Genomic DNA, 23,928 nt, shown 5'->3' on the forward strand with positions numbered 1-23,928 from the left:
TGTTTGCCTGGGCGAGATTCATCATGGAGCTGTGCACTTAGGACTCGTGCATTTTCTATCGGCATACTCTGCTTCAATGAAGAGTAAAAAACGCCATCAAGGTATTTGCACAGATGTCTGTGCTTTGAGAGGTGGCGGGCTGGGGAAGGGAGCCTCGCCGGATCAGCTCATGTGCATCCGGTGTCAGTCAGCGGCTCCCACTCCAGGTGTGGATGGCTAGCCCTTGGCAGCCGAGCAGTGGATGGAGCTGCTGGGAGGGAGGAAGAGCTGAGATTCCTCCAGCCTCGGCATGCCCCAGGGAAAGAGGGGACATGGGGTTCCCCAGGTTTGCTCAGCTCTGAGGTTTCAGAAAGGTCTGAAAACACGAACACCTAAAATCTAAAGGCGCTGTGCCTGGGTGTGTGTGACACAATAGCGTGGCGCCAAAGTATCTTGATTTTGGAATATTTGAAGGCGTCTCTGGAAAAGTGCCTCCAGGCGCGCACATACCCACACACATACCCAAGCTTGTACGCAAACACGTTCATGCACACCTGTGAGCATGCTTACACAGGCATGCTTGCTGGTGTTCCTTTTCACACGTTCAGCATCTCTGTGACTCTGGGTGAGTTACTCGGGGCCTCGGTTTCCTCAGTGAAATGCAGATAATGATGGCATCTGGATCCGTGCTATTGTGAGCAGTGTACGTACGCACGCACACACACACACACACACACACACACACACACACACACAGGTAAGATTTTTATTCGTGTGAAGTTTTTAATGGCTGCCTCGCTCTTAGACTGTTGGTTTCACAGGTGCAGGGACTGGCATATTGAAGGAGCTGAACTAATACCTGGTGAGGGAAAAGGGAGTGAGTGAATGAATGAATGAACAACTCTTGCAAATCCACTGGCACACGTGCTGGCATTCACACACATTCACATACACATTGGTACACGTGTTTGTACCTGTTTGCAGGCACATCCACTCACAGGTATAGACATGTATGGGGATATACATGCGCACACACACCCAACACGCAGCAGGCCTAGAAACTCAGGAGAGGAGGGTGGGTTAGCTGCAGTTTCGAGGCTCTGGACTGGAAGTCAGAATAGCACAAGGTTCTGTTTGTGGCTCCAGGTCACCGGAACATGGCTCTGAAGGCGGCGGGCCTCGGGAGGGTCTGAGCAGGCCAGTGTCCCCAGAGCAGCATGGCTCGGGGGCTCCCGTGCTCAGGGCAGACTCACAGGATTGCACAAAGGCCCGCCTCTGAGGACCTCAGCACCTTCATCCCCAGGCAGCTGGCTGGCATATTTTTAGGCGATGCTACTTCTGTAGTTTTCAAAAGGTGGAAATGGAAAAGAAAAAAAGAAAAGCTGCAAATAGACATAATTTCCCCCAGAAGCTATTTCAGCACGGAAACAACCGGAGAGCCTACTCATCATTTTAAAAAGCTTTTAACGTCAGCGCTGCCTCGTGTCTGGCTGCTTACCTGCAAACCAGCGGTACAGACATGGGCTAAAGGCCCTCGGCCCACTCCCTCCTCCACAGGTGGTATCACTGAGCCCAGACGGGGCGCTGACTGCCCAAGGTCACGGACCGTCAAGGGCCTCGCTGGGACTCGGACCATCATGGGGCGATGGTTTCTGTGAGGAGCCAGGAGACCCTCAGGAGTCAGGTTAGGATGTATTTTTTTAAATATATATTTTGTTGATTTTTTTACAGAGAGAAAGGGAGAGGGATAGAGAGTCAGAAACATCCATGAGAGAGAAACATCGATCAGCTGCCTCCTGCACACTTACTACTGGGGATGTGCCCGCAACCAAGGTACATGCCCTTGACCGGAATCGAACCTGGGACCCCTCAGTCCGCAGGCTGACGCTCTATCCACTGAGCCAAACTGGTTTCAGCTCAAGTTAGGATATCTTTGTACTGAGCAGCATCTCTGAGGGGAAGGCCCTTCCAGACCTTCTCTGACCTCTTAGAGCTTACAGGGAAGGTGGTGCTGAGCCTACCCGGCCCTGTGTCCCCGGCAGCATCAATAAACCAACTTGTGCATTCACTCTTCACTCATTCACTCATTCATTCATTCATTCGAAACATATTTGCTGAGTCCTCACAGTGCGCTGGGCAGTGCTCAGGGTGCTTGGATATAACTGTGAGCACAGTGGTCCAAAGCCTCTGTTAGTCATTCATGTATTATTTTATTTAGCAAATGTTTCTTGAGGGCCTCTTCTGTGCAAGGTCCTGTCTTTGTCCCTTGGGATAGTCACCGACCAAACAGTGAGTTTATATTCCACTAAAGGGAACAGGCAATATGGGAATTTTAAAAATCAAGTCTATTTCCTTTTAGATGGTAAAAATTATATGGAGACGCAAAAGTACCCCTAGGAAGAGATCAGCAAACTAGGGCCCATGGGCCAAAATCTGGCCCTCTGCTCGATGTTTGTTAATAAAGCTTTATTGGAACGCAGCGGCACTTGTTAGTTTAAATATTGACTATGGCCCTAGCTGGTTTGTCTTGGTGGCTAGAGCATCGGCCTGTGGACTGAAAGGTCCCATGTTCAATTCCGGTCAAGGGCACGTGCCTGGGTTGCAGGCTCAATCTCCAGTGTGGGGTGTGCAGGAGGCAGCTGATCAATAATTCTTTCTCATGCCGAAGCCAGTTTGGCTCAGTGGTGGAGCATTGGTCTGCGGACTGAAAGGTCCCGGGTTCGATTCCGGTTAGGGGCATGTACCTTGGTTGTGGACACATCCCCGGTGGGGGGTGTGCAAGAGGCAGCTGGTCGATATTTCTCTCTCATTGACGTTTCTAGCTCTCTGTCTCTCTCCCTTCCTCTCTGAAAATCAATAAAATATATTTTTTTAAAATAATAATTCTCTCTCACCATTGATGTTTCTATCTCTCTCTTCTTCTCTGAAATCAATAAAAACATATTTTTTTTAAATGACTACGGCTGCTTTCACGCTACAAGGCAGAGTTGAATAGCTGTATGACCCACAAAGCTGACAAGTGTTTATTATTCTGACCTTTGCAGAAAAGTTCTCTCCTCTGGGGCTCTAAGGGAAAGAGTCAGAGAGGCAGTTGGAAAAGGGAGCTTCTTTTTCTGTAAAACAGGGTGCGACTGCCCGGTGCTCAGGCCCCAGGTCTCCCCAGCCTCGCTCCTTGGGTTCTGCTGGGATTTCCTCCTGAAGAAGGAGACCCACTGCCAGCCGCTCATTTTCTCTAGACCTGCCCCCTCCACAGTGCATCAGTCCATCTGAGAAACTTAAAATGACTCGGATTATTTTCTGAGCAAGAACACACAGGGATTATCACATTTGTTCCAGATTCAGTTTTTGTAAACAGCACGCATGTCTAATGGGACTGTCATTGTCCCGGCCTGATGCCTCTGTCCGCTCTGATGCCAGCCTGTCAGGATCCTCTCGGCAACGGGAGGGCGTTATCCAGCCTCCTTCACCCATGTCGCCCCCGCTGGGAGGCTCTGCCTGGAAACAGAGGCTTAAAAAGCTACCAGATCTCCGCCCCCAGAGTGGATCTCCTCTTCCAGAATCCATATGATTCTAACAGGAAGGCGTCCTCACTCCTGTTTCATTTAGGTATGGCAAGGACTTCTGTTTTTTTGTTTTGTTTTTTTTTGTGTGTATTTTTTTAAGAAGCATTTTTAGACCCGGAAAATGACAGCCCCACAAGAAGGCATGTGGCTGTACCGATTTTCAGAAGTGTGGCGATGCTGCAATCTGATGCACAGCAAGGCTTGAATCAGATTCTATTAAGCATCCTGGGACGGGTGACACCGGGGCGTTATCCAGGATGATTAATTCTCCTCGGTTATTACGGACTCGGACGAGCCTGACAGAATTGCCTTTCGTTCCCCACTGACTGTAAAATCTCTGTGCACACCGTGTTACAGAGCAGGCGCCCGCTCCGCTGGGCTGGGTTTCGGGTTTGGACGAGGTACCTTTTCCTTGTTTTGAGACAGAGTCGGAAAACACTGAATGGAAGGGCTTTTAGCTGAGATGTTCACAGGTAGGGCATAGGATTTGTGTGTTCAAATGGTAGGATGGTAGGGTGGCCATATTATTTGTTGTCCAAACCAGGACGATTTTAAAGTGAAAGTAGGCATGGATTTGAATTATTCATTAAAAATTACCCTAGGCCCCGCCCAGTGTGGATCAGTTGGTTGGGCATCATCCCATGGACGGAGAGGTTGCCGGTTAGATTCCCGGTTAGGACACATGCCCAGCTTGCGGGCTCGATCCCCAGTAGGGGGTGTGCAGGAGGCAGCTAATCAATGTTTTGCTCGCGCATTTGTGTTTCTCTCACTCCTTCCTCTCCCTCTCCCCCCCCCCTCTCTCTCTCTTTCTCTCTCTCAAATAAATAAAAACATATATTTTTCAAAAATACCTTGGGGCAAGAGGCCAACCCCAGGCGTGGTGAGGACTGGTGTGAGTGAACAGTGGTGGGGCACACGCTGGCTTTGGGTAGTCAGGGCCTCTGGTCCCTGTTTCCATACATGCTATCCATGTGACGTTGGTTAAGCCACTTTGCCTGTTTGGACCTCACTTTCCAAAGTGGAAAGGATGTTTAACACGTCTGCCTGCACCTCGGGTCTTCTTTCCCCTTCCCTGCGTAGGGAGGAAGGGACCGTGGTGACTGTCTGTCATGTGTCTTCACATCCGTTTTCTCTCAGCTGTCAGGAGTCCGCAGGTGGGAGAACTTGCCAAAAGTCCCTCCGCAAGTAAGTGTCAGGTCCTCCTTTCTTTGTGTGGATACAAAAAAATAGTACTCACTGATTATGAATTCTAAGAATCCTCAAGCTTTTGGGGGGGAAAATAGCTGAAATACTTAAAAGCACGTGGACCCCTCAGTCCTGTGTGTGTGAGCAGAAGGCATTGCTGCGGTCACTGCTGGTTGTCCAGCGGGCTGGACTCCACGGGGCACAAGAAAGCAGAGGTCCACCTCCTCCTCCTCCTTCCCCAGCTCCCGGTCTCTGAAATCCACAGTGAGGACCGGGGTGGTCCTCTACGGCTGCTGGAGACCCTGGGGCCAGGACAGGGTGCAGTGTCACTGAAGGACCAGGGCCAGCCATTGTGCTGACTGGCACTGCGGATGGCCTGCCGCTGATGGCCCGCCACTGGTGCCCGCTGTCATAGGAGGCTCTTTTCCATGAGGCACGCTGGACTGGGGATTCACTCTGCAGCTAGCACACCTGCTGACATGCCTCCTCCTGCTGAGGTGCCCAACCCTATCAGGCTGCTGTCTTGAGTGGGGCCTCTAATCGACTTCAGCTGGCTGTCTTCCTTAGCTTTCACTTGCCCCTTAGCAGCTCCCACCTCTGCTTGGCAACCCATGTCCGTGCAGATTGCTCTCTGCCTCTCTCTCTCTCTCTCTCAATCTCTTCGTTTCAGGCAGCTCCTGTTATCCTCCCGTCTTCTAAAACCTCCCTGTGGCGGTGTCCTCCTGAGCCTCTCAACTCTGGGGACCCAAGCTCTCTCTTCTCCTGAGAGCTCCCTCTCACCAGACTCCGCCAGGGAATGCGGTGCCATTTCCCCTGTGCTGTCCTTGGAGTCCCCACAAGCTGTGCTACTGGGGCCTTTCGCCCTTGAAAGAGGGGGGCAGGATGGGAGAAAAGTCAAATCACCCTCCTACAGTTCCCTTGTGAATCGTCTGCCTTTCTCTTATACAGCGTTGGAGTGGGTGATGGAAAAGGATAGTCCAAGTGTCCCTCAGAGAGCCTTGTAGTAACCATTAATGGGGATAAAGTAGGAAGCCATGGAATAATGAAAGTTTTACTTCCCCAAGAAGATATGATGATCATTAATTTATAAATACTTAACAACATACTGTAGATCTGAAGTAAATGAAGCAAAAAAAAATTGGACAGAAATACAAGAAGCAATTGATAAAGTTACAATCATGGTGGACATTTTTAACATACCTCTTTCAGAAATGGATCAAGCAGAAAACGAAAATCCATAGTCATTAGAAGATTTAAACAACAGAATTAAGCTGGAAATAATAAACATTTATGCAAACTAGCCTTACACTGTGTTACAAAAGAATTTCTCAATGATTTTCAAAGAATCAATATATTTTTAATTCCTTTTAGGGTATCTAAAGAGGAATGAAAGAGCCATTTTTTTTTTCTTCTGAGTGGCTTACTATTTTGTTAGCTTTTTCCAAAAAACAGCTCTTCCTTATAGTATCTAAGATTTGTTTTGTTTTATTACTCTTTTTTCAACTGACATTTTGTTTACTTTGTTATTCCATTTCTAGCTTCTTGAGATGAGTGCTGAGCTCATTTATTTTGTATTTCTTATCGTCTAGTAAATGGATTCAGGTAAAAAGTTATAAACTTTCCATTGTTCATCTCTCACAGGTTTGCCAGGCAGTGTTTTCATTATCTGTAATATCAGTTGTGATTTCCTCTGTAACCCAAAGCTATTTAGAAGATTGCTCTTAAAGCACCTAAGTATTTAAGAGCATCTGCCTCTCTCCATTTTTGTTCTGCTCCTTTGTTCTCTACCTTCTTTGTTTTTTTTGTTAAAAACTAGATTAGTGCGTTTAGATCCTAGAGTGTGGTCTATATCATTTCAATCTTTTGAAAAATTCGAGATGATCTGTGAGTCTAGTACATGATCATGTGTTTTAACTGTTCCATGGATATTTGAAAATAATATGTATTCTTTAAATATTGGAGGAATTGTGTTACGCAAGTCTTCTATCCTTACTCATTTTTAAAAATATATTTTATTGATTTTTTTTTTTTACAGAGAGGAAGGGAGAAGGATAGAGAGTTAGAAACATTGATGAGAGAGAAACATCAATCAGCTGCCTCCAGCACACTCCCTACTGGGGATGTGCCTGCAACCAAGGTACATGCCCTTGACCGGAATCGAACCTGGAACCCTTGAGTCCAAAGGCCGATGCTCTATCCACTGAGCCAAACCGATTAGTGCCTTCCTCATTTTTATCTGATTAATTTGTCCATTTTTGCAGAGATGCATTAGTGGTTTTATTAAATCCTCTTTGCACTTCTAAAAGTATTTTATATTTTATATTCCTTTGGTTTATTAGTGAACATAAAATTTTTTTTCTTTCAGTTCTTCTTAGTGGATTATATCATTTGTCAACTTAAGTATTCCTCTTGGTCTCTGTAATGCTTTTTGCCCTAATTTGTACTTAATTTGTTATTAAATTTTCCATTTTTGCTTTTTATTTGCCTGAAATATTTGCTAATTTTTAACCTTTTGTGTCACTTTATTTTATATGTGGCTATTATAAATTTCATATGATAGACTTATTTATTTTAATCAAAATATTAATTTTTATCTTTTAATAAGGGAATTAAAATATCAATATCTATTGTTATTGCTAATATTTAGTGTTAGTTCTGTCATTTTATGAAGGTTCTATATTATCATGTTTCATAGTTCATTCCTACTTTTATTTCTTTTCAGATTTTTAAATTGATTAGGTTCTATTTTTTCCCCTTTCTGTTTGCTGTTTGTTTTTCTAATGGTGTGGAATTTCTTTTTTCCCCTTAAAATTGCAATAAATCACTAATAAACAAATTCAGCAAAGTTTGCAATGTAAGATCAACACACAAAAATCAGCTGTGCTACTATACATCAGCAATGAATAATCCCCCAAGGCAACTATGCAAACAATTTCATACATAATAGCATCCAAAAGAATAAAATCTGTAGGAATAAATTTGACCAACAAAGTGGGAAATTTGAACACTGAAAACCATAAAACATTGCTGAAATAAAGTAAAGAAGACCTAGATAAATGGTAGGCATCCCGTGTTTGCTGATTGAAAGACTTACTATTGTTAAGATGGTGATGCTACCCAAGTGATCTACAGATTCAATGCATTTCCTATCAGATTTCCACCAGCCTGTAGGGGGCAGAAATGGAATAACTGATCCTCAAATTCATATGAATTGCAAGGGACCCTGAATAGCCACAACGATCTTTAAAAAGAAGAACAAAGTTGAATGGCTTACACTTTTGCAGAGCTACAGTATTCCAAACAGTGTGGTACTGACATAAGGATAAACATATATAACAATGGAACAGAATTAAGAGTCCAGAAATAGTAAACCCCAATATCTGTGGTCAGCCGAAACCGGTTTGGCTCAGTGGATAGAGTGTCAGCCTGCGGACTGAAAGGTCCCAGGTTTGATTCTGGTCAGGGGCATGTACCTTGGTTGTGGGCACATCCCCGGTGGGGGGTGTGCAGGAGATGGCTGGTTGATGTTTCTCTCTCATCCATGTTTCTGGCTCTCTATCCCTCTCCCTTCCTCTCTGTAAGAAATCAATAAAATATATTTTTTTTTTAAAGAGAGAATATCTGTAGTCAATTGAACTTCATCTAGGATGCCAAGACCATTGAACAGGCTCTTCATCACACAGTGCTAGGACAACTGGTTAGCAACATGCAAAATAATAAAGTTGGGCTCTACCTCATGCCATATACATGGGCCCATGACCTAAGTCTCAGGGCTACAGTCACAAAATTCTTAGAAGAAATCATAGGAGTAATTCCTCATGACCTTGGCTTTGGCTGTGGATCTTAGCTATGACATCAAAGCATGAACAATGAAAGAAAAAATGGGTGAACTGGACTTTATCAGAATTAAAAAACTTTTGTGCATTAAAGGACATTACAAAGAAAGTAAAAAGACAGCCTACAGAATGGGAGAGGAATATTTGCAAATTTTATATCTTACTAGTGTAAGGGTCTTAGTACCTATAATACATAAAGAAGCACCTTACAATACAACAACAGAAAGACAAACAACCTAATTTAAAAATGGATGAAAAACCTCAATAGATATTTCTCCAAAGAAGACATGCAAATGGCCAAGACACACATGAAAAGATGCTCAGCATCATTAGTCATTAGGGAACTAAAGTCAAAGCTACAGCAGGATACCACCTCACACACACTGGGATGGCCGTAATGAAAACAGTGGGCCCTAAGTGTTGTCTGTGAGGATGTGGAGAAATTGCAACCTTTCCTGAATTGCTGGTTGGATATCAAAAGTTTAATACGATTAGTTTTTTAAAAAGTTTAATATAATGAGTATGTTTAACTCTCAAAAAGTTAAACATACAATTACCATATGACCCAGCAAATTCACTCCTAGTTATATACCCAAAAGGATTGAAAACAAGGATTCAGATGTACATACTGGCTCAGGGGAAGTGAGAAATGGGAATCTGGGAGTGGGAACTGCTGGATTCAGAGTCACGGACCTGGGTTTGAATCCCACCCAAGACTCACTAGCTCTGTGACACCTCCACGCCTTAAGCTTCATCTTTGTCTGCAAAATGGAAAGAACCGCCACTTCTTTGCAGAACTCATTCGGATTACATGGACAGTGTGTGTAGAAGAGCCGGGCCGGGTGCCTGGCACACAGCAGGCGCTCAGTGTGAGTCTGTAGCAGAAGGGGTTGGTTTTCAGGTGACACAAATTCGAAGGAGGCATGCACGTGTTTGCATGTCTAATTATTTTTAAGTGTGTGCTAATTGCCTCTTTAAATGAGTTGTCATAACTGTGTTATTCCAATATTTTGATACAACATATGCTCACATTTGCAAAAGGCTTCTGGCTGTTTGGGCCGATTCCAGTGTGCTGAGGGGTAGGTTTTGAAGTGAAGGGAATGGACTTGTGTGGTCATTTAGTATCCGCTGGTCATGTGCTGTGAGCCAGCACCTGTTCTGGGTGCTGGTGGGCAGAGTGGAAGGTGGACCTTGTCAGACGTGAACAATAGGTCATGTAGGGACTTAGGATCTGTCCGGAGGGGTAGGTTTGAAAACACGTGGGTTAGGTCTAAGCCTAAAGCCTGGTGCGCTCCCCCGTTTCATGTGCTCATTTAGCGCCTTCTAATTGAGCACCTACTGAGTGCCAGGCACACCGGGGACAAGACAGCCTTAGCCCCTGCCCCTTGGAGCCAGAGGTTTGAGGCAGCAAAGGGTAAGTCAAGAATTAGAAACAATTTCAGGAGGCAATGGTACTATAGGGAGCACATACACCGGGCTGCGAGGGAGGAAGGGAGGAGGGAGTCTTATTGTGGGATGGGCAGGGGGCTGGGGAGGGCTTCCTGGAACTCTTGTTTCCTGAGTGATATGATGCCAGTGGCTGAGTCCCATCTGAAGAAAATCAGCCCCAGCCCATCTCTGTGATTAGATGAAGACAGACCACCTTTCGGTGCACAGACCGGTGTGGTGAGGAGTTAGGAACACTCACAGCGGGGGAGACAAGTGAGGATACTGAGTGCATGGCTGCTGTGTGCTCGCTCTGTGTCTTTGGAGAAGTTTCTTAACATCTCTGAAACTCCAGGCAAACTCAACAACGGCAGCACTAACAACCAACTCAGAGAGCCGGCTATGTTTCAGTGTCCTGAGTAATTTGCACGTATTGCTCAGGACACTGGAACATAGTCCTTTATTGCAAGTCTGAGGTATGTACTATTATTACCCTCTTTTCACATACGAAGAAACAGGCATAGAGAGGTTAACTGACTTGCCCAAAGTCACACAGCTAGTACACAGAAAAACCAGAATTCAGGCCAGGCTCTCTGGCTCTTAACCACTTGCACTATGCTGCCTCCTGAACAACGTGGACAGTAACGCCCATCTCTGGGGCCTCATGAAGGTGAAGTGGAATGCTGACATGCATGCTTACGGCATCTGCCCTAGGAGCTGGCTCATTCATCCATTCAACTAATTTGTTTTGAGCCTTTGCTTTGTGCCAGGTTCTGGAAAACAGGACATACAAGGACTGTCCTCGCAGAACTCACATTAACCATCTACACTAATAAAAGAGCAAGATGCAAATCGACCGTACCTTCACAACACCCACCAGCCAATCAGGAGTGACTATGCAAATTAACCCAACAAAGATGATGGGTTTCATTTGCATATGCTGGCACCCAGCAGCCAGGGGCTGGGTGGGATGCTTGCGTTGTCATGGCGGCAAAGCAGGCATTGCACCCCGGCCCAGCTGCTCCGGGCCTCTGGGCAGTGTGGGAAGGCAGAAAGGCTGCTCCAGCTGGAGTGAAGGCAGTACCAGCAGCCAGGGGAAGGAAGGCCTATTCTTGCACGGATCTTCATGCATCAGGCATCTAGTTAAACAGATAATTATACAATAAGTTAGTTAGCGACAAGCTCCATGAGTGCTTCCTAGAAGAAATGCAGGGCAGCCTGGGGGTGTACAGGGAGATCTGACCTACGCTAGAGGGTATTAGAGAAGACATTTACAGCAAGGCTGCTGAGGCGTGAGGAAGAACGAGCCAGATCGAGGGGGACCAGAGGATGGGGCAGAGAATTCCCGTAGAGGGAATGCTCATCATTTCTTTCCAGCGTTGTATCGGGACATCTTGGTCTGAGCAGCGATTGGGGTGGGGGTGGGGGGGGGAAATGAACAAATCAGGATCAGAAAGGAAGCTTTCTAGTATGCTCCTGGCTTGTGCTCCTAGGAGAAAGGTTGTACTGCTCACCAAGGTGAGAAAGACCAGGAGAGAGCCCCGCTGGGCCGGCATTGGGAGCACACAGAGAAAGCCGTCCTGCTGCCCTGGAAAACCTCAGGCCTGGAGTCAGGATACGTTAGCTCTGTCTCCGGCTCTGCTGTAACCTGGGTGATCCCTGTCCTTCCTGGAGCTGAGTAGTTCTCCCGTCTGTAAAATGGGTGGGTGTGCGGCAGTGGACTCATGGTGGGCTATCATGGGCAGATCTGGTGGGAAACGGAGAGCAGGTGGACAGGAGCTGGCCCCACCAGGAGGGCAGGTGTTTGTAGCAGACCTTCTAGTAGGAGGACGCACCCACGGGGATGGGGCAGGAGCCTGACCAGGTCAGGCAGCCATCCTGACCGTCTGATCTTCTCTTCTCTCCGTTGCCAAACACTTGTCACCACCATTGTTATTGGTGCTGTCGAGCATGTCCTGCAGGTGTAAGCCACTGGCCCTTGACAACGTGCCCTTTTGATGTTTCAGACCTACAGCAGCCAGAACGAGAGCAACGAGGACTATGAGATCCCCCCGATAACCCCGCCCAACCTCCCGGAGCCGTCCCTCCTGCACCTGGGGGACCACGAGGCCGGCTACCACTCACTGTGCCACGGCCTCGCGCCCAACGGACTGCTCCCGGCCTACTCCTACCAGGCCATGGACCTGCCGGCCATCATGGTGTCCAACATGCTGGCCCAGGACAGCCACCTGCTGTCGGGCCAGCTGCCCACGGTGAGTGGCTGTTTCGCCATAGCTCCCGCCAAGTTCCAGCAGGGAAGGGAAGTGGGCTGGAGTGGGGGGCAGAGCGGTAGTGCAGTGATGAGGACCCTGTGCCCGTGTGCAGGGTCTGGGCTCCGGGTTGCCTGCATGGGCATCTGCTGACGATGGGGATGGGCACGGAGGAAAGCGTATGTCTTCACACTGCTCACTTCTGGAACTCTGTTTGTAACCCTTGGTGTAGCATTCTCTGCAATAGTATAAATCACCTAAATTTTTATTTTTAACAGCTTTATTGGTATCTAATTCATATCCCATGTCATTCACCACTTTAAAGTGTACCGTTCAGTAGCTTTTAGTATATTCAAGTTGTGTCACTATCAATACAATCCGCTTTTAAAATATATATATATATATATATATATATATATATATATATATATATATATATATATATCTGGGTGAGAAATAAAAGGAGGGAAAGGAGTGGGGAGGGAAGAAAGGAGTGAGGAGGGAAGAAGCCAACCACTCAAGATCCACATTTCATAATGCTGGAGGGCTGGCCAGAGAGCTCGGGGGAAATGGATGCTCCATTTCTTGAGGAACCGTTTTCTGCGGGCCCATCAATAATGCAGGGCCCAGCTTCCGCTGCTCTCTCTAGGAGAACTGAAGAGACCACAGCCGCGTGTGTGGTTTTCATTCCACTGTGCTGGAATGCTTATACCTGAGCTGCTTGGCAGCCCATTTCCTAACAAAAGCTCCCCCCTCCCCCGCCCCCCGCCGCCTTTAGACGGTCCCAGTTCGGGATTTATGCAAACACGAGCCAGGGCAGGGCTGTGAGTGCAGGGTGAGGATGGCTGTGGTTCGGGGCCGCGGAGTCACTGGCCTTTGGTGCTCGATGGCGAGCATGGGGAGCCGTGTGCGGGCTCCGGCGTCCCGCAGACTTGCCTGAGATCTCTGCTCCTCTCTCCCACTTCACTTCCCTGGTCTCGGAATCATCCCAGGGCCCACCTCCTGGCTGCCGTAAAGCGCACCTGAGATAAGGTAGGCAAAGACTCAGCCAGTGTCTGCCGCTGAGCAAACCATCGGGGATGTTTGCTATTCGTAGCAGTATCAATAAAGGTGAATTCCCACGGTAGCCAAATGGCACTGTGTGCCTGCCGGTCGCATTCAGCTAAAGGAACAGGCTCGCAGGTGCCTCGGCAGGGTCCCCTGGTTAGTATAGCGCTGATAATTACAGAAGACGTTATCTGTTTATCGAAGATGACCCCCTGATGGCTCCTCCCAGGAAATGCTTCTGTTGGGCCCGGTCCAAATAGCCACTTTGCAGTCGTTTTCCAGATTTCTTTCAAACAAGCTCCTGTTAGAGACGCTTCACAAATTCAGATCGCTCTAATTCTTCCATTAGGCAGAGTTTTCAAGGGCCCATTGGGTTTTATATTCCCTTGTTAAGTCATGAAAGATAAGCCGAAGTCTTCCACCCAGGGAAGGGCCACTGGGCCAGTCAGAAAACCAGGTAAGAGGATGCCCATCCATCGGGACTCGGGCAGAGAGACCAGCACTGTAAAGACAAATTCTTTAACATATATATATTTCTTTATTGATTTCAGAGAGGGAAGGAGAAGGAGAGATAGAAGCATCAATGATGAGAGAGAATCATTGATTGGCTGCCTCCTGCATGCCCCCTCCTGGGGATCAAGCCTGCAACCCAGGCATGTACCTTTGACCAGAATCGAACCCGAGACCCCTCAGTCCGAAGACTGACGCTCCATTCACTGAGCCAAGCCGGCCAGGGCGAAGACAAATTCTTAAATGTGTCTGAGCTGCAGGCAGCAGGTGTGTGTCTGTGTGAGGACGGATGTGCGTTCTGTGTGGGTGATGCTGGAATGTGTGTCACCACCCCCTGTTAGGATTCAAGCGCCATGCCGAGGGCTTTGCAAACATCTTCTCCCACAATGCTCCCAGCCCCGAGTGAGGCAGGCATTACTGTCATGAGGAGATGGAGGCTCAGAGCAGGTCTCAGTGTCCTGTGGCTGCACTAACAAACAGAAGCCACCTGCTCAATGGCCTAAAACAACCAGAAACAGACTTTCTCGTAGCTCTGGCGGCTGGAAGTTGGACTCGGTCTGACCGGGCCCAGGTCGGGTGTCAGAGGGTGAGCTTCTTTCGGAATCCCTGGGGCAAACGTAGTCCTCGCTGCGTCTAGCTTCTGGCGGTGGCCACTGTTCTTGGCTTGTGGCCGCACCCGTCTCACCTGCCCTCACTCACTGTCCCCTTCTCTTGTCAGTGAAACCTCCCTCTGCCTTTCTCAGAAGGACGCTTGTGATGACATTGGGGATAATTCAGGAGCATCTCCTTAGCGCTGGAGCCTTCACTTAATCACACCCACAAAGACTATTGGGTTTCCCCCCTCGAATACAGGAACACGTACAGGCTCCAGGAATGAGGACCTGAGGTGCGTAGGGGGCCGTTTTTCAGCCTCCCGGTGACCAGCTGTGCAGCAGCCTTCACTGAACCCTCCTAGGGCCCTGCCTTGTTCTGAGCCTGGGCCTGTGAGAAGCCCTTGAAGGACTCCTCCTGCAGGCGTGAAAACTCCGGTTCTGAAAACGTAGTAAACACTCTGATGGGATTGGCGTACGGTGCGCTGTGCACCAGAAGGGGCACCTTGAGGAAGGGACGGCCTGCCACAGAGTAGGCTCTCTGAGTAAATGAATGAAGGTCACACAACTATGAAGTGAAAAAAACAAAAACAAAAAACTCAAAAACCAACAGCATGTCCAGTCCAGCTCTGTCCCCTACCCTGCACCCCTCAGTTTTACCAGGTGTTTGAGGGCTGGGGCCGCTGGGCTGGGGGGACACAGGTGGCACCGAGGTGCCCCGATGGGCAGGATGCCACAGACCCTGTTGGCACAGGCTGCAAGGCATGTTGTCCCTGGAGAGGGGGGTGGGGCTAAGGTGTGTGACACCCATCTCGTGAGTGCCGAGTCCCCGAGGCTCTGGCCCGGAGGCTGCACTGGCCCCGGCGGCCTCCTGACCGGCACCGGAGTCGGTTCTGCGTTACCGCACGGCTGCGGGCGGGGATCCTGTACGGTGGTGGAGCAGGGCCCCTCGACAGAGTTAAATCTGCTAGGGCTTCTCCCTCGACTTCTGCGTCTTAACTGATTAAACATTCATTTCCAAGACAAAAAGAGTCAATTTCGTATGAAAGATATGTTTTGCCGGTTTAATTTAAAGCACTGCACCTCCATCTGACCCCTATTTTCATAACTCAATAATTTTATCCCGTGTTGATTGTCTCATTTTGAGAGAGATATTGTATGTATAAATCAGCTTCTAAAACACCCAAAGAAACCAGAAGGGGGGAATTTATTAAGGAGCCTCGGGTAAGTCTGAGATAATTTATTTTGGAGTTGTCCTTGGGAAATGTTCGAGCTGATAGTCCTGGTGTGCCCGGGAGAGGGATTATCCTGGGGAGGGACAAAGCACGGTGCTCCCAGCCCAGTCCCTCAGGGACCTCGCACCTCGGGCAGGACCTGGGACACCCTGGGAGAGCCTGGGGCAGGTGGAGGCGGGGCCTGATGAGCTGGCGAAGCTCTCCCGGTACCGGTGTGGGTGCTGGTGATTCGGAAGTATGGGTTTCCCAAGGCGGAGCCCCAGGGTCACGGGATCGGTGTGGTCCCGTCTCCGGCCTGGATTAATATAGGGGACAGTCCCAGCTGTCATTCAAATCTCTCCTCCAGCTCCGTCTGCTTCCCCTGGGATCTTAGACAAATCACTTCTCTCCCGGCCCGCGTTTTGCTATCTATGGAATGGGAATTGGGATTCCGACTCTGGCGAATTCACACGTAGGAAAAGGGGAAGAGTGGCTTTGTCAGCGGACACGCTGGACGAGTGTATGGGTGTGAGGTCCGATAACCTTCCGCTGGCATCATGGCACACGTTACTGACCCGGGAGGTTAGATCGTATTAACTTGGATCAAAACCCTGCAGGCTAGAGGAATTATCCTGGGAAGGGACAAAGCCTGGTAGATGCTTTGTGCTCTGGGTCCCTGTCCTAAAGCATGGTGCAGGACCGGTCTTGTGGAGAGGGCAGGGCCATGGCCCAGGGACCTGCATGCCCAGCGAGAGGTCTCTCCAGGCTGGTCTCCTGGGGCAGACTGTGGGAGACAGGCCTGGCAGTACCTGAGTTGCCACTTCACTTCACCCCTTGCTTTAGAGATGGTTCCCGTGAGCGAGCCTGGTCCGGGCGTGGCGCCTGGGGGCAGGGGGCAGGGCTCAGAGCCACAGCCTGGGTGCTGACGCTGGGAGCTCCTTTAAATCCCCCCTAATACCTACCCTCCTCACTTCCTGTGCTCTGCATTTCCCCTCCAATCTCTCCTCTTTCCCCCTCCTCCTCCTCCCCCCTCCCCACAGAACGCTTGATCTGCCTCTGGTTCTCACAGGCTGAGCTGCAGGAGGAACCCCTCCCAAGTCTGAGGAAAGAGAGCAGAGACCCTCAGGGCTCGGAGGTAGCTGAGATCCCCCACCCCCGCCCCGTCACACCTGGATTCCATCATCAGTGCAGGAAGAGCACTCAGCCCACTGCCATCTTAGCCCTGAATGCTCAATGTTTCTGTTTTGATTTAGGGCTGTATCAGTTTTTGCTGTGTATCTAAACCGCCTCAACACTTAGTGGCTTAAAGCAAACCATGAACTTTGACTGTTTCTTGTGATTCTGTGGGTCCGCAAGGTAGCTCTTTTGTTTTGTTTTGTTAATCCTCACGCTAGTATATTTTTCCATTTATCTATCTATCTATCTATCTGTCTGTCTTTAGAGTGGTAGGGAGGGGGCTAGACAGAGAGAAACACTGATGTGAGACAGACGCAGCAATTGGTTGCCTCCTGCATGCACGCCCCCCAGGATCAGAGATTGAGCCTGCAACCGAGGTACGTGCCCTTGACAGGAATAGAGTCCGGGTCCCTTCAGTCCAAGGGCCAGTGCTCCATCTACTGAGCCACACTGGCTAGGGCAAGACAGTTCTTTTGACTTGGATTGGCTCGGCTGATTTCTGTGTCAGCTGACAGCTCGGCGGGGACTGTGTAGTCTGGGACGGCCTCATTCACATCTCAGCGATCGGCCCGATGTCAGCTGGGCCGTGGGGATGACATGGAGGCAGGTCTGTCACCCGTAGCGGCCTGGGCTCGTTCACAGGGCTGTGACCGCAGGGTTTCCAAGAGCATCAGGTAAGGGGAGGCCCCATATGCAAGCACTTTTCACATCTGTGCTTGCTGTTGTCCCATTAGCCAGTCTCATGTCTAGCCAGAGTCAAGGGAGAGAGAAATGGACCACACCTCTTTTTTTAAATATATATTTTTATTTATTTCAAAGAGGAGAGAGAGAGAGAGAGAGAGAGAGAGAGAGAGAGAGAGAGAGAGAGAGAGAGAAAGAGAGAAAGAGAGAGAGAGACAGAGAGAGAGAGAAACATAAATGATGAGAGAGAACCCTGGATCGTCTGCCTCCTGCACACCCTCCACTGGGGATGGAGCCCGCAATCCAGGCATGTGCCCTTTACTGGAATCGAACCCAGGACCCCTCATTCCACAGGCGGAAGATCCATCCACTGAGCCAAACTAGTCAGGGCTGGACCCCACCTCTTAAAGGAGAAAGGGAAGAGTCACAGAACAGAAAGGCACGGCAGGGAGGCAGGGATGTTCTTGTAGTCCACTGTGATAAAGTTTTGCTTCTTTGTGTGTTTTTGTCTTTCTGGGGTATGGCATCACCTAGTAGTTAGGGACGTGGGCTTTGGGGTTAGGCCAACCCAAGTTCACACCCAGCTCCTCCGTCTGCTACCCTCTCTTCCTGGGCTCAGTTTCTTCCTCTGTAAAATGGGGGCAGTACTATTGCCTCATAGGAAGGCAGGAAGGTTCCGTCATCAGATGCAGGAAGAGCTCTCAGCCCAGTGCCTGGCGCGCAGCAGGCGCTCAATCAGTGTGAACTGCTCTGTGTGTTCATGTTACTGACGGGGTTTGGGTGGCTTCAGTCTTGTTTGTCCAGTTTGACCTGCTGGGGTCGGCTTTTGCTGGGGCAGGAGTCAGGCTGGCTCCCCAGTGGGGGGCTGGTCGGAGAGGTGGGTGTAGGGGTGGATCAGACGCTGAGGCGGTTGGAGTTGGGGAGAGGGTACCATCTGGGGGGCAGGGGTGGGGGGAAAGGGCATATGAAGTGCACCAGGACCTCGGTCAGGGCGCGGAGCGTGAGAGCAGCAGCAGAACGATAGTCCCCTTTGCTTCCCAAGAGGAGACGGTCCAGGCCCCAATTCTTCCTGCTTCCTGACCGAAGGGCAGGACCCCTCGGCGAAGGCAGGGGTGGGCCCCCAGGGCACTTCCTGCTTGGCCTCTTCCTGGGTGCCATGCGTTTGTCTCCTTCCCCTCTGGGAGTGGGACTGGGAGTGCTCCCCTCCCAAAGGGCCTCTGAGGACCCCGGGGCGGGGGGGCCGGTAAGCCGAGGCCCGGGGCTTCTTTATGCTCAGCAGCGTCCGCGTGAAACGGGCCCCCCCCCTCCCCCGCCCGCGTTCCAGAGGCAGTAAGCGAAAGAAATATGTCTTTTTACATTGTATAAAACTCAGAGAAATGACTTTAAACAGCTTTTGCTCCCCTGCTATAATTATTTATTTCCAAACACTCCTCCAGGGCTCGGCTCCGTTTTCTTATCCTGCACTCCTCTTTCTCATAAATGAACCATCACTTCAATAAATCATTATGAAAACAGAGACTAACACTGGCTCTGAAAGGTTGAAAGATTTATGTAACACATTTATGTTTTCCATTTTCTCATTCTGGTACTCGGCTGCAAAAGCTAAGCTAATAAAAGCTGCTATTAATATTTCTTGTTGCCTAGCAACCCCAGAGCGGGAGTAATAGCTTCAGCTAGAAAAATAGATGACCGATAAGGAAAAATTCAATTCTTTTATTATCTCAGGGGGAAATGGCCTTTTACTGGAACATTATGATGTACGAGTGCGAAGTTGAACACAAAAGGGGGTTTTTGTGTGTGTGTGTGTGTGTGTGTGTGTGTGTGTGTGTTTCTATTTTTAATGAACATCATTTTACCTCCACTAACCCTTTTAGGGCACTTTTTGTTTTCTTTCCCTCGCCCCCTCCCCCTCACCCCGGCCCTCATGCTTAATTTAGCAGCTATAGTAGTTAAGAACCTGTCAGCATTTTTTAGTTTAGAAATGGCTTTTTGCAAAGGTTTAGAACTCGGTCATAAAAATTCCCTCCCTGTGCAAACCCGGGCCGGCGATAAGCCAGCGCGGGCCGGCTCTGTGCGCGGGCTCGGCGTGCGGGGAGATAAGGCCCGGTTTTCACGGAGAGAAAGGTCGGGGGAGAACAGAGTGTGTTCTTCCCCGTGTCCCAGTTTCCTCTGGAACTCAGGGATGCTGTCTCCCTGGAGAACTGTGTAAAGTTTGGCGTGTGTGTCAGAGGGGGACAGGACGGGCCTGGACGTTTGCTGAGCACCTGCTGTGCACAGACGTGGTATTACTGCCTCGTTCCAGCCACCCTCTGCAGCAGGAACGGTTATTATCCCCATTCTTCAGAGGCAGAAACTGAGGCCTCGAGGGGCCAAGGCGTCCTCCTGCTGTGGCCTTCCCATCTTTGTGCTCTGGCATAAGGCGCCTCGGCTTAGCATTACCAGCGTTTACGGTGGGATAGTTCTCTGCCGAGGGATGTCCTGTGCCTTGTAGGCCATCTAGGCCTCTGCCCACTAGTCATGGGCTCTGACAGCACTCCTCCAGTCAGCATAGAAATGTACAACGTCTCCAGGGGTTGTCAGATGTCCCTGGAGGACAGAGTGACCCCCGGCTGAGAACCACTGCCTGCTGCTCCCTCTGCCTGAAGGCTCTTCTCCCTGGTCAGCCTGGCAAGCTCCTATTCCTGCGTCAGAACCCAGTTCAGAAGTCACCTTCCCTCTGAGGCTGTCCGGATGCTCTGGGCTGGGAGGAGGGTGAGGAGAGTGAGGCACTGGTCTTGGTCACAAAATTTAAGGGAGTGCCAAAGCACTCAGAAATCAAGATAAATAATATTTTCATGCTGAAACCGGTTTGGCTCAGTGGATAGAGCATCGGCCTGTGGACTGAAAGGTCCTGGGTTCGATTCTGGTGGGCATGTACCTTGGTTACGGGCACATCCCCAGTAAGGGGTGTGCAAGAGGCAGTTGATCGATGATTCTCTCTCATCGATGTTCCTAACTCTCTATCCCTCTCTCTTCCTCTCTGTAAAAAAACAATAAAACATATTTTTTAAAAAAAAATAATATTTTCATATACTACTTTATAAATAAAACTACCATAAAAAGCCATGATGAACAGTAAACAAAAAATTTGAATAGAGGTGGGATCAGCCTGAATTCATGACAGCTGGTAGTTGTCCATTTAGATTCCTGACTGAGCCACCAGCCTGGGACGGCCGGAAGGCCAGGTCTGTGCTGTCTGTCTGTCTCTGGCACCAGCATCCAGCGCAGGCAGGCCTGCCTAACAGCTAACCCTCAACGGCTGCTTATCCACGGAATGAATGGGAGGAGAGGGGTGGCTTGTCCGGGGTCACACAGTGAGAAAAAGAGTGGAGCTGGGACTTGCCCCTGGGCCTCTGGCTCCAAGCCCAGTGCTCTCGGCACCCTGTCGGCTGTGTTCCGAGTGGGTGGAGGCTGCCTGCCGAGTGGTGCGTCAGCCACAGGGGGCTCAGAGGCGTCCTGGGGCACGCACAGTCTGGGGGAGGGGAACTGCCAGCGGCAGCCACGTGCGCACTTGGCTCCCTTCAGCCTCTCAGCCCTCATGCCAGGCGAGAGCTGGCAGCTCCCTGGACGTGGAGTGTCTCCAGGAATAGAACCGTGAGGTCTGTGCCTGGGAGCACTGCCCATGCTCCCGGCGGCACAGTGTCCTGGTCTCTGGAGGGTGAGGACCCCACCTCGGGTGACCCCGCATCCTCTCGGTGAACTTTCCCTCAGGGGATGACGGATTACCAGCAGCTGTCATGTGCTGACATTTATTTGGCACGTATTAGGTGCTTGGCATCCAGCTGGGTCCTTTTTATCTGTATCTCACCTAAACCTTCCTCCTGAGGAGGAGCTGTGATCACCGTTGCCGTTTCACAGAGGAGACATCAGAGACACGGGGAGGCGAACCACCTGATGACACAACTGCCGTGGTGGCGCCTAAATTCGAACCCAGGCACGCTGACTCCCCAGTCTGGGTACCCCACAGCTCACCTGTGCAGATTTCAGATGAATGAGTGAATGAAAGCATGAATGAGCAAGGGAATGGTCAGGGCAGGGTTGAGACCCATTTTATCTGACGCTGAGTCAGGCCGTTCCAATGCATAAGTCACCACAGCGTGAAGCCTAAGGTGCTTGCTAGGAAGGAAAAACAGATGAGGACCGAGGAGCTCGGAGGTGAATGGCAGCCGGGAAGGCTTCCTGGAGGTGGTGGCCTCGGGGCCAAGCCTTCGAAACCAGAGGACGGCAGCAGAGGCCTGCGAGGAGGGGGGTCACACCTGCCTCCACTTTCCCCTTCAGACCCAGGGCCGCCCTGCCTGCCGGATCCACAGAGCAGCCGGTGACGGAGTGTGGTCGCTCCGGCGCCCTCCGGGCCCATCCTCTCAGCCCCTGCCAGGCCCCCACGGGGGTCCTGACCCTGTGGCCGGGAACGCTGCCCAGGCCACACATTCAGCGTTCCTTCTGGGCGAGGAGCCGGGCGAGGAGCCAGGCTCGGCGGGGAGCTGGCTTCTGAGTCATGAGGGAGAACTCGGGGAGAATCGCGGCAGCTGCAGCTTCGATATCGCCCTGCGAAATGGCTCTTCGCTCCGGCTGCATATGCAGTGCCGGGCTGGGGAATGAGCTTTTAATGTGCCGCCGGCATCGCCGAGAGACCCTCGCCGGCCCCGGAGCGTCGGGAGCACATAACCCGGAGATCTATGGCCTCGTTCCCCTGCTCCGCTGGGTGATAAGAGCCAGGCCCGGGCTCCCTCCCCTGCAGCTCTGCCTTTGGAGCCTGGTGTCTCATCAGCGCCAGCGAGGCAGACACAGCTCAGCTGCCTGGGGAAGCTCCGGAGGAGGGTCCGTGCCGCGGGGCAGGGCCTTTCGAGGAAAGGGTGCCGGGAGGGGGACGGGCACAGCGGCCGGTCAGGCCGGGGCCCAGCGGGGAGGGCGGCACCTGCTGTCCACACCTTGGCACCTGGCCGGAGCCCGGAGTCCTGGGCTCCTGTCCCGCCGTGCTGGCTGCTCTGGGGCATTGCTCTCTCTCTGAGCCTGAAGTGAGATGCTGTCTCACCCACAGGGCGGCTGTGCTACTGATATACTGCTTAGCTTTGTGTCCGGGGTGTGGCAGGTGCCTGACAGGGGTTTGTTGGCAGACAGACGGAAGGAGCACACGGATGCATGAATGAAATATAAACGGTTCCTCTGTGAACACGTCAGAAACCGCAGGGTACTGTCCCAGTGGCCTTTTCTGTCTTATGGCAGCATCCGCCTTCTCTCCTCTACCCCTCCCGCGGACCTCAGAGGAGACGGGATTGTCCTCGGTTCCAGGGGTGTCTCTGGACTCAGAGGGCCAGGGGCTGGTCCGGAGACGCACAGCCAGGACCTTGTTCTCTTGTCCTCGAGTGTGTTACCCCCTCCTGGGGCAGAGGCAGCACTCAGCCTGCCCCGGGGCCTCTGAGCGGGGCGGTGAGACTGTCTCCCTGTCCCTCCGTCCCTCCGTCCGTCGGTCCGGTGTGAGGTGGTCAGAGCTCTCCCTGAGACAGGCGGGAGGGGCAGAAACGTCAGCCTGGATGGCTGTTTGCCAAGGTCTCGGTGGCAAAGGAAAAGGGGAGGAGCTTGAGGTGAGGAGTTAGACCCTGTCTGTGGGATGGAGCGTGGGCCTGGGGTGCTGGCGTCCTGAGGAGTCTGTCCTGAGTAAGCCCTTGCTGGTTCTTCCGGAGGCTGATGGGGAGACTGGGCTCCCGCCCTGTCCGCCATCACTGACAACTGTGTGGGCAGGTCCCTTCCTTCCCAACCTCACCTGCTTCCTCTGTTGGTCGGACAGAGCCCCGATGGCCACGGGGAGCTGTGGAGAGGAAGGGAGAGCGGTCTCTAGAGCATCTCACGGACGGGCCCTGCAGGGGTGGTTGTCACTGGGGCGGCATCTCAGAGCCCTGGGACAGGGAGCTGTGGGCTGGGAGGGGGTGCTCCGGGGCCAGACAGCTGCATGTGCGGCCGGCTGTGGGACCTCAGCCAAGCCACCGCCCTCTCGGTGCCCCAGTGTCCCCCCGGGGCTGCTGCAAGGAGTGAGTGAGACATTCCAGACGGTGTTCGGATCCGTGCAGGAGCGGGAGGCTCGCCTGATCCCACAGGGAGCTCTCGAGCACGAGTTAGACCACAGGATTCCCTGCATTTGTCCCCCGTGTGAGGTGTGAGTCCGTCATGGGGGACAGGCTGGAATGGGAGTGTGCCTCCTGCAGGGCTCTCCAGGCAGGATGGCGCTCATGGGCCAAGGGCCGCTCTGGGAGGGGGAGGCAGCTGTGAGCCCCGCCAGCCAGCCCAGCGCTTCCAGGAGTGGATCTGGGTGGGGGTCGGGGGACTCCAGCAGCATCTGCTCTAACATGAGGTCCTGAGGCCAGCGGGTCCGCCTCACCTGGGACCTGTGCCTGGCACAGCTTCTTACGCCCGCCCTAGACCCGAGCCCCCCGTTTAAG

At 51.1% G+C, this 23,928-nt stretch overlaps 1 protein-coding gene across 6 annotated transcripts in view; it reads left to right on the top strand.

The window, feature by feature from the left end:
• TOX2 (TOX high mobility group box family member 2) overlaps positions 1-23,928 on the top strand; it is a 104,060-nt gene that overhangs the window by 59,723 nt on the left and 20,409 nt on the right. For all 6 annotated transcript variants that reach the window (XM_084887558.1, XM_084887557.1, XM_084887559.1 and 3 more), the window contains one exon: positions 11,995-12,240. In XM_084887558.1, coding sequence (XP_084743684.1) covers positions 11,995-12,240 — 246 coding nt within the window. The remainder of the gene's footprint in view (positions 1-11,994; positions 12,241-23,928) is intronic.

This window comes from Pipistrellus hanaki (assembly GCF_964339955.1).
Source record: "Pipistrellus hanaki genome assembly, chromosome: 6".
In the NCBI taxonomy this organism is placed as follows: Eukaryota; Metazoa; Chordata; class Mammalia; order Chiroptera; family Vespertilionidae; genus Pipistrellus; species Pipistrellus hanaki.